Source organism: Glycine soja, chromosome 6 (genome assembly GCF_004193775.1).
Source record: "Glycine soja cultivar W05 chromosome 6, ASM419377v2, whole genome shotgun sequence".
In the NCBI taxonomy this organism is placed as follows: Eukaryota; Viridiplantae; Streptophyta; class Magnoliopsida; order Fabales; family Fabaceae; genus Glycine; species Glycine soja.
Genome location: NC_041007.1, coordinates 1062309 through 1073265, shown reverse-complemented (window position 1 = coordinate 1073265; position 10957 = coordinate 1062309). Strand labels below are relative to the sequence as shown.

The window sequence follows — 10957 nt, the reverse complement described above, 5'->3', positions numbered from 1 at the left end:
TTGAACAAAGAGTTTACTCACATAATATTTTCTAATACATTATTTATTACACTATCGATTACAAATTATTTATTATTTTGGAAAATTTAATTCATTTAAATAATTATCTTAAAATAATTTAAAGGAGATTTGTAATTGGATGATCATGTAAAATAATTTTACATTGTTTGTTAATGTATAAACATTAAATTCTCAATATATTTATCACTTTAGCAAATTAATAAGTGATTATTTACTTTTTATAAAATACTTTATTTCTTAGTTCTTAGTATCTAATATAAATATTAATTAATTGATAGGTACATGCTAAATCTTTAAGATTGTGCTTGGTTTGGGATAGGAGGAGAGAAATAGAAGAGAAAATTTGTACTTTTCATATAAGATTTATATTTTTTACACTTTAATTTTAAATTTTCTCTTCTATTTTTATCCTCTAAATCAAACACACCCTAATAAAAATATTTTAGTAAGAAAAAATTATTATTGCTATTGTCATTGATGATTTTCTTGAAAAAAATGTATATTACCTTAAACAATAAATAATTTAAAATTGAAGGATTATTGACTAAAAAGTACCCAGACTCGTGAAATTATGAGTCTTTCCGGCTCAATTATAATTGTCTAATTCTTAATCAATTTTAGTAATAATAATAAAAAGTATGTTAGAAAGAATATATTAAAGATTTTTTTCCCAACTGCTCAAAAGAATTTGTTTATTAAACAAATAAAAATAAATAACTAAATGCTTCTATAGAATGATGACAAGTTGCCTTTAACATACTAGTTAAGAAATAAATAAATAAAAACTATTATTAACACACCTTATTTGATTTCCAATGTATTTATTTTTTAATGACAATTTATTTCTTAATTCTTTAATTTGGGTCTCGGGACTCTTATTATTTTTTTAAAAGGTCGGGGTTCTTATTAATAAGGCACAATACTTTTTAATTATCAAATAAAAAATGTATTTTTTTCATTTTCTTAATTCTTTAATTAGAAAGAATTGCAGGAAAATTTATAGAATAATATTGTATTATTCCTAATAATTACTGACTGTAACTGTTAATTTTAACCCATGAAAATCGATGCCAGCAAACTCAACTAAAATAGTTTAATATACAGAAGAGAAGAGGGAGTAAAGATAAAATCTTAACACATGTCTAAATTATTTTATTGAGAATTACACGAGAAATAAAAGATAGAGAATCTAAAGTCTTTGAATTCCATATTTGACTCTTGAGAATATACACATTCATCCTGGACGTACCTATATGTTCGTGCACTTTTATTAAAAGGTATCACGATTATAGTAGTATAAAACAAGTTAAAAATTTTAGGAGTTAATTTTAAAAGGTTGATGCAATGTGGGAAAAAAAGTCCTAAAGAGATGCTGGAAAGGGAACCAAAATCATATATACGATTAAAATATTTTCTGTTCACATTTGGATTGGAGTAATGATGAAAATATTTTCTGTTCACATCCACACGTAATTGGAAGACGATGTACAATAGTGTTTTTTTTTTTTGCCAGACTAACATCTTCATTTAGCATTTTCGAAAGCAACGAGCTTTTGAACGAGTCCTCCACCACTCCACTTCTCGGACTCTTGCTTGTTAATGATGCACCAGAACACCAAGTCCATTTCTTTCGCATATGGATAAAAAGGCGTTTGATGGGAAAATTCAAGCATATTGTATTAGTTAAATTGGGTATTTTTCCCTAAAAAAATGTTAAAGTTGGTGGTAGTTTCGACTAATAATATGAAGGGGAGATTTCATAAATCAATGATTCAAGGGAGGAACATTCACATCTCACACAGCTCCCTGCTCAAAAGGAACGCGTACAAATAGTCGACCATGCAAACTAACAACAGCAGATGTCTGAAGCGAATCAATTCTTGCAGGTAAGTTCACAACCTGAAAAACATCAAATTTCAGTCAATCACTTTCAACGAAGATGCCACGTCCTTACATGACATTCTGTTATTACTCTCAGCGTCATACCAAGATCTCTGTTAAGAAAAGGGTAGTTTACCTTTTTGAAGGGGGTAATTCCCCATGGATTGTCTATATGTTCTGGCACACCAGTTATAACAAGACGTCCAACTGGATCTGATTGGACTCGCACCTGGATTTGTTATAACAAAGTCAACAATAAAAGTAGAAACCAAGGAAGCCATAATCAATCACAAAGGAAAATACTCTTTCCAATCTAAAATGAAATAAGGTTTGTATTCACTCTTCAGCATTTAAATCATTTAATGTGCACTTAATAAAATTAAGCGTGAATACACCATTGCTCACTTAGAAGAACCTTTTCCAATCATAATATTAGTTTTTAATTTTAACATGACAAATGAAGGCAAATTATCCCATACATATATAAAACTATATAGGCAGAAGAATTTCCCTCCTAACAAAAAGGCATCGAAAAACAGCCAATATAGATCAGTGGAGATTGTAAAAAATGATTGTACATTCTATTTTATACAGTTACGCTTAAGAAGAAAAATCTATGATAAAATCTACCCAGTGTTTCTGCAAAAAAATACCCAAATATCAAGCCACTTTTTCTGCATAAAAATAAACAATGGATAAAGACAAGCCATGGTGCTCACCTCCTCACGAAGGAGCCCAGGAACTAGGGCATATACCTCAAAACAATCCTTCTGGACAATGATACAGCAAACAGTAAAAAATTAATTATTAAATTCTATTTACAGGAGAAAAAATCTGCCATTATGATACACAAGAAGGACATAAATTAGGTACAGAATACAACCAAACTGACTTACACTTTCACGCACATTGATCTTCACCCAGTCAGCTGGGGGTCCAACATCCACTACTGCTGTGACCAATCTATCAGATGAAAAACTCAATTAGCCTTGGTTCATTTGATACACTGAAACTTTATCATATCTCACAGTGCACATGTATCCTTTTCAGATTGAAATAGGGATTGTATGTGGTTGAATTGATTGAAGAATCAGTAATAATGAAGGGAATCCTCACTGACATTAAGAAAATGCCAAAGGATTTCCCAGGGCACATTCACTTTATTAGTTTGTCTGTGTTTTGGCTCACAAAACTTTGGGGTAGGAAAGATGTAGATATAGAAACCTTTAGGGAGGAAGCAAGCATATCTTCAAGGACTTGAATAAGATATGTATAGGGCAGTATCATTAATAAGGTGCACCAACTTGTTCTGATTAATTCCTTAATTTTATTTTGCTGAAAACCTATGAATCTAATAAAAGAAATAACATTTATTAATTGTGTAACAGCAAAATTAATTTACTCAACAGTAATTGTTATAATGAAGAGAACTTCAAGTGGTGGGTGGCTAATGCCATGAATTAAAAGATTGTAGATGGAAAAGCCAACAGTGCTCAAAGATCATGAATCTATGCACAGGACTATTATAGGTCAATTAACAGAAGACCAGTAACTTAACTGCCGATCTCCTTCAATATTTGCAGATTTTTCAGCATGCTCCAGACCAGACAGTGTCCTCTGTTTATTATTCATACCTGATTCATTGAAGCATAAATAAATGAGATAGCTATTAATTTAGAGAAAGTTGGTGATGTTTGTAGTGACCATACCAATACTTTTTAGGTTCTTTTCACGCTTTGGCGTGGAACTGAAGTTCTTGTCCTGTGCAAGAAAAAACAAACACTCTATTAGTAGAAACATTGCTATAAGACAGAGTTACAGTGATCAACAATAAAATGATACTAAGAATAAGAATGTAAATTGTAAAGGTCTCAACAGACCTTAATAACTGGCTCAGCAACCTCACCGTATCCAAGAAGGCGCTGAGCATGCCAACCTTGCATTGCACGTGCTGCTGCATCCCTTCTTGCTCTACCTGAGCCTGGAGTCTGGTAAACAGCAGGCTGCAAAAGAAACTTATTATTTGATATATACAAACAAAGGGTAGAGGTTGAAATGTTGCATGCCCCCAAATCTCTGTCTCAAATGCTCTTTTCTGTAAAATTTCAACACTCCCCTTGCTTTTCATTTTGTTGTAGAGAACCAGCAGCTACAGACCACCTCTGATGATCCCTAGACTAGAGGTCTCACAGATTGAGGACTTTGGGAATTGATGGGTTAGAAGTCAGAACATCCTTCCATATTTTATGGCACCACCAACAATGGTTGCAATTTCCAGCATTGTTGGCAACTGTTTAGGTTTCTCCTTTACATTTTCTTAAATTACTTAGTATGATTATGATGATGTGAAGAATTTGAGAGACAGACTAATGACTTATCCCCTAAATGCTGTTAGCAATTATCAATTACGTAGAAACTTTTTAACCTATCACAGTGTTCCCCCCTTTTCCTGTTTAAAATATAATATTCTGCATTCAATTTATCTCAAATATTCTATTCCTTTATAGCTTTTTTTTATAAAAAAAAATAGTTCTTCAGTTTTTTCTTTTTTAAAATTGTGACTGTATGTTGCAATTTTTACATATATAAATAGATACTTTAGATATTTTACTTAATGTAATATCATATAAGAAGATTGCTCCTGTACCTATGTTTTTTAAGACATGAGGTTATTAATATCCAATGTGAGTTGTCAATCATTTATTGTTTAAGCCATTTAAATTGTCAAACATTTTTACTAAGCCAACAACCAACAAATATTTGACAATTCACCTTGGTATGATACAATTATAGGCACACATATGCATATCTCATGGGGTTTTGTGAAATGTAGTCCTTCTAAGATGACAAAATACATAAGTATAGACCCTTATATTCTATTCCAATTGCATCTATGGTTTCCTTTTTGGAAAAGGTATGCAAACTGCAAAGGCATCACGATAGAGAATATTGCATCTATGATAAGTTAGCTTTTGTTGATGGAAAACTTATTGGGCCAAATATTTTTGGTTTCTGTTACTTCTCTATCATGGTACAGTTCAAAAGTTATTATTCACAGCAATGATTAAAAATACCCCCATTGATTTCCTAAATCTTTCTACTTAATTGTGCTCAACAAAAAAACTAGGACTCTAGAATATATATATATATATATATATATATATTGTCTCACACAGACACACACAACCATAAAAGCCCAATGTTTGCATTCTAACAGCCATTTCGTTCAAAATTCAAATCCAGTGGCATTTTCTTCACACCTCAACTTTTGTGAACTTATTATGCTTTCAACCAATTTCATTGTGAAGAGAAGTGCGACTGTGCAAGTCACCGAGCCACTTGACCACTTATGCTTTTTATAATTTTCATTGCCTTTTGTCTTCTTGTGGTGGTTACTTTTTCTTGTAACATATAATTTCCTCTCTCGTACTCTCTTTTTGTCAGCATTATGGCTTCTATTCTTTTAATTTTTCCTCTCTTATTTGTTCCATTTTCAGTTTTTTGAGGTACAAGACTTATTTCTTCTTATTGGTTTTACTTTAGAAGGGGTTGAACACTTTGGGAAGTTACAATTTTTTGTTCTTTTGATTTATGACTTGAATATATGATATATTAGGTTATATTTTTATTTTATTTTTTTGCAAGTCACTCATTTTTACCAAAAATGTCGTATATTTTATTGATCATGTATCTTACGATTCATAATACAATTCGATTCATGATTCGTAAAATAGCTTTTCTGATTCACAATTCGAATCTCGATTCAATAACCATGAGCAGCATAAGTAAAGAAAGAAGGAGCTTTATTCAAGTTCAAATGACAAAGGAAAACAATACATGATCTTATATAATAAAACTAATCTTCATGTGAGCATGAAATCAAGGAATAAAAGGGGAAACAACAAAGAACATTATACAAACCTCTTTTTCCACATTTGAAGATTGATGGAATGGTCCAACAGGGAGCTGTAGCTCCCCAATCTCTCTCTTGTGCTTTTCATACTCTAAAAGTGCCTGCGCAAATTGAAAATTCAGGAAAAAGGAAACCAGATCATACAAGTGGCTTAAAAAAGACAACAAAAGTAATAGTTGAAATAGTTTAAGCAAAAAGCAGATAATAATGGCAAATCTAGAGTTTCATTGGTATCCAGTCCTGTGACAAAGACAGCACACACCGTGGAAAGAAGTAGAGACAGCATACACACTTCCCTTCTTTTACCTTTGAAGATAGGAACATGAAATAGACATCAACTCAAGCAGAAACTGACGCTCATACGATATTTCAGAAAAAATATTAGCCAATTCTGGTATCAACACTCAACAGAAGTATAAGTTTACTCTAATTTACCAATTATAACAATAACAAAGATGAAATCTTTCAAATAATTAGAGATGAGTGCACTACCTTCTCATAAAAAATTCTAAATGTCCATGAGACTGTAGTGCAGGTCCTGTGAGGAAAAAAATCAATATAATAATGAGCAAAGGGAAATGTTTAGAAAGAGTTTTTATTTTGACTTTTGCATTTTGGTTCCCTTAGTATGGGACACACGTAATCTTAGTTCCCCTAATATTTTTTAAGCCAATCAAGTACCCTTACTTTTAAAATTAAGCAAATGTGGTCCATCTGTTAAGTTACCATCAAAATTTTAACACAGACATCATGACATGGCAATGAAATTTCATATTGCTAGTTCAGTATTGTTCATATAGGGCACTAACTTAATGACTAAATGATCAAACAAAACTGTGTTATGTGGTGTAGTGATATATAGAACTTCACAGTTTAGTCAAATCAGGGATTGAGCTGCACCATGTTGACCTCGACCCTGTATGGTTGGTTTTACTGTCATTTTTGTATTTGACAAGCTAGTATGGTTAGCGTTTACAGTCCACCACCACAAACCTGTCCCTAGAGCTAAAATACCAAATAGCCAATTCAAGATCCAAGCAAATTTTGTATAATATAGTTTCAGAATCTGGTAATGTTAAAGACAAGCATGCATAAACTGCATACAGTACTTATTGAAATTTACTCAGACTCTTATTACCAGCAAACCATATGGATTTAGGTTATATAGATTTTGCTGTCTAAGACAACCTGTTAGATGATGAGTTTTGCTATATTAGACAACCTGTAGACAACCAATATCTTTTCCTCATTTCTGTGTAAATTAGAGAGGAAGGTTCATATTATTCACTATCACCACCAGTCAATATGTCAAAGAATCTGAGAATCACCCACTTGATTTCTTCTTTCATTCAACTCTCAAGATGAACAACCAAGTTTCAGAAACCCCAAAACCATTGACCAAGAAGATAATTTTTATTTTCCAAATATAACCACACCTCATCGTTTGGCATATTGTGATTTGTTATCTATCCAAATCAGCACAATGACTCGCCACATCACAAATCTGACAACCACATCAGCTGACTTTATTAACAATTGGATGGCAACTTAACATGTGGACCACATTTGCTTAATTTTAAAGAGTTATAAGCCACATCTGCTAACTCTATGTTTTAGAAACTAATTTATACATGTTGATAACAATCAGTTTTAAGCCACTCAGCAGACTATAAAGAGTTTAACAGTGACAGTCAAAAGCAAAAATATAGTATGAAGAGGTTAAGACGGCTTAGTAAGACTACAAAACAATAATATGTTTAGGCCATACTTTGGGGGGTGGAAAGACTCTCCTACTTGCCGCCACAACTTGGATCCAGTTACCTACATATAATCAATCAATAAGATCAACTTTATCACTTATTGGTAATCAATAACTGGCAGAGGGCCCAAAACTTGATGGAAATTATGTAATCATAGTAATACTTGTAAATATGGTATATTATATTTTTTTTTCCAGCTGGTATATATGTCATGTAATTATGTCAATTAGAGTGACTGTATATTCTTGTAAATATTATTGCATTTATGACTCCTAATATAAATATATGCTCCGCTGTGTAATTCTGACACAAGTCATCGTGCCTCTCATTCTCTTTCATTCTCAACGTGATATCTAGAGCCTAACAAGAGGCAACCCAAATGTCAAATAAACTAAAAATGTAATGATACATTCTGTTCCAAAATTTATAATTAAATTGTCTGCTAATCAAAAAAAGTTACAGGACAAAAAAAAATAAAGAATCTGGGCTGGGTCTCATGAACCTACTATAAGGAAAGTACAAGACCAAATCACATAGGCTGAAGCAGTTACCAGGTCTCCACAAGTCAGACAACAACTATTTGAACATAGCCCTACCATATCTTTCAAAATTCAAAAAGGATTTATTAGATGAATGACAAATACTAAATGATAGGATCTTTGTAAAGTTGACAAGAGGACTGAGGACAAAGTGAAGAAATGCTTGACTTCCACGGCATCAGTTCTCTTTGTGCTATAGCCTACAACTAGTGTCTGCAATCGTTTGTGTAGCTCTGAGTATATAAGCACTACCTAGGCCATCAAACATAGGGAAAGCATAACAAACAGTAGTACTGAAAGCACAACTACAGTATATCTGAGGTATCATCTGGACGTTTGCTAAAATGTTGAAATCTATATTCGATGAAAAATTCCTTTTATCTTACAAAAGGCATGAACGGGATAGAACTATTTAGCAATAACATTAACACAGAAGAATAATCCATACCACATCATAGCCGCCTAGTCTGATAACAGCTCTCCACAACCTGCAGCCCATGGAAAAGTAAGAAATCTGCTATCAAAAGAGATAAGTAACACATTAAAAATTAGTATCAAGGAGGAAGACAGGTCCACTTAAACTAGCCTTAAAGGGGTTACATTGCATGAATGCATCACAGGGGATATTATACGTACTTAAGACAATTGAGTGGCTCTCCATAAAACTTAGGAGGCTTAAATTCCAAGGACCGCTCTCTGTAGAAAGTCTCAAGCTCTTTCATAAATGTTTCTCGATCCAGAGGCGTGCCATACTCATCATAATCAGTCATCTGTGGGTAAGCGGCAAGATAATTACAATCTACAAAAGAAGAAGAAAATGCTCTGATATCTTAGTGGAAGTGGAAGTACCTCGGTATCATTTAGCACATTCTTCATTTCTCTGACATTCTTTTCTTTAGGCTTTGGAGTGATCAGTTCCTGATGCGAAACAGTCTTAGCATCTTCAAGTTCAAACTGATTATTGCTAATTGCACTGGTTGCTGGCACGTGAGCAGGATCAGAATCGCCGTTTTTGATATCATGACCCTGTAGGACCATTACTTGATCAGAAGCCACACGATGGCTTTGCAAAGTGGCATCAACAACATCCATATCAGCAATGCCATGGCTGGGTTTCTCACCATCCTCCATCCTACATTTATAACAAGGGAATGTAAAATGGGGATCGTAGCCCTAAGCTGAAAGAGTGGGTAATAAATACGATTCGATTCTTAATGAAGGCCTCGGAAGTAGAAGCAGCGTACCTTAATGGGGAATCTGATCCACCGCAGCGCTTGAAGAAAATGTAGGGTTTGGGATGAGGAGTGTGTGTTTCTATTTAAATATGATTGGAAGCAGAATTTGAATGAATGATGAAAATAAAACAATTGGCCCCCATATGATATAGCGGTGGGAGAGAAACTCCGGTTACCTTCCCACTACTCTCTACTACTACCGCTTCGTTTCCTGCATGTCAAAATACTATCTTACCCCTTTCTCCTTCTTTCTTTCCTTCCAACTTTAACATGTCTTTCATTTCTATTTAATATATTTTACAGCTTTTATATTAATAAAACAGGAAAGAGAATTTAACTCTTTTTTTAAAGAAGAAATCAATTTCTTTAACTTTATCTATTTTATATAAAAAAAAAATACTTTTAAATAGACACTCTTTGTCATCATGCGATCAGCCATAAATGTTAATGACTCTATATACTATATAGAAGGGGAACTAGTAAATAGTAACATTTAAGAAACGATGGTGTCCATGAGAAGTTCCTTGCGTTTGCTTCGTTGCTTCCGACAAGAGTGTGGTAAAGTCAAAGCAAATAATAAATGAAAACTCAGCATTGCATTGAGGTTGCTACTTCTTGATTTCATTCAGTAAATTGTATAAATTATCTCTTAATAAGCAAATCACACATAATGATTAGTAGAGCTCAGATAGGCCTAAATCTAACATAACATTGCTGCCATTTATATATCCAACACCTTCTTAATCATATTTTGCATCTTTCCCAAATTAACATTTTAGATTATATCTTTCTCTTTCTCTTCACTGTCACGAGATGTCGTCACCGGCTCAATATTCAACCGCTGAACTCCACGAGATGTTGGCACAAGCTCAGCATTCAACCTCTAAACTCCATGAGGTTCTTTTTTCTCCTCTAACCACCTGTGAACTATAACTTTCTCACATAGAAACTTTGTTGAGCGTACAAATTGAATCGGAAGTTATCCTTGTTGACAGCTAGCGTGATTTTTAAGATATATATACCAAATTGTGCACAATTTCGTTTAATGCCACAAACGAGGTTAAAATTTCAAGCCAAGGAAGGTGGGAACATGCTATTATGAAAGGGCATTTTAGAACGCAAACCCTTGTCCACACCAGAAAGGGAATGAGAATCTGTGGCGTAGTGACGAGGGTGTAGGGAGAGGACGGGAGCAGCCGTCGCAGGGGAACGAGGGAGATGTTAGGGTTAGGGAAGGAAGTGCCAGGTTATTAAGGGTAGTCTAGTAATTTCAAACGGACAGAGGGGGGGGTGCTGGATAAAGATGTGGGAGTTGAGGATTCAAATCCTAACATTGTTTTATGAAAGACTTGCATTGTAAACGTAGGCCGAGAAACTGGGTCTGGTCCATATCATTGGGCTTGTGGTCTCACAACTAGAAATGGCCAAGCTCATTAATTAGCTTTCCTTATCAAACAAAATAAAAAGAAGCTTTACTTAGGTATGTAATAAAAAATCTCTTAATTTTTATAAAATCACTTTTATGTCATAATTTTTTAAAAAAAAATATGTCTATTTAGTATCTATTTTTTCGTAAATAATATGTCTCTTAAAAAATAATATAATAAT

General features: G+C 33.3%; 1 protein-coding gene across 1 annotated transcript; it reads right to left on the bottom strand.

Moving 5' to 3' along the window:
- Positions 1-1391: 1391 nt before the first annotated feature.
- LOC114414497 (AT-rich interactive domain-containing protein 5-like) lies at positions 1392-9617 on the bottom strand. Its single transcript, XM_028378778.1, has 14 exons — positions 9359-9617; positions 8964-9246; positions 8751-8884; positions 8563-8602; positions 7584-7636; positions 6308-6353; positions 5824-5916; positions 3783-3905; positions 3612-3663; positions 3461-3536; positions 2799-2865; positions 2622-2672; positions 2039-2131; positions 1392-1920 (listed from the first exon to the last, which is right to left on the bottom strand). The coding sequence occupies exons 2-14, from the start codon at positions 9243-9245 to the stop codon at positions 1816-1818; spliced, it is 1215 nt and encodes a 404-aa protein (XP_028234579.1). The 5' UTR covers position 9246; positions 9359-9617; the 3' UTR covers positions 1392-1815.
- Positions 9618-10957: the final 1340 nt, after the last annotated feature.

Excerpts from the sequence above, each read along its gene's own strand:
- LOC114414497 (XM_028378778.1), bottom strand. The coding sequence starts at position 9,245 with ATGGAGGATGGTGAGAAACCCAGCCATGGCATTGCTGATATGGATGTT. Across the intron at positions 2,866-3,460 it reads AATATTGAAGGAGATCGGCA|ATTGGTCACAGCAGTAGTGG; the intron begins GTTAAGTTACTG and ends TTCATCTGATAG. Across the intron at positions 2,673-2,798 it reads AGATCAATGTGCGTGAAAGT|AAGGATTGTTTTGAGGTATA; the intron begins GTAAGTCAGTTT and ends ATCATTGTCCAG.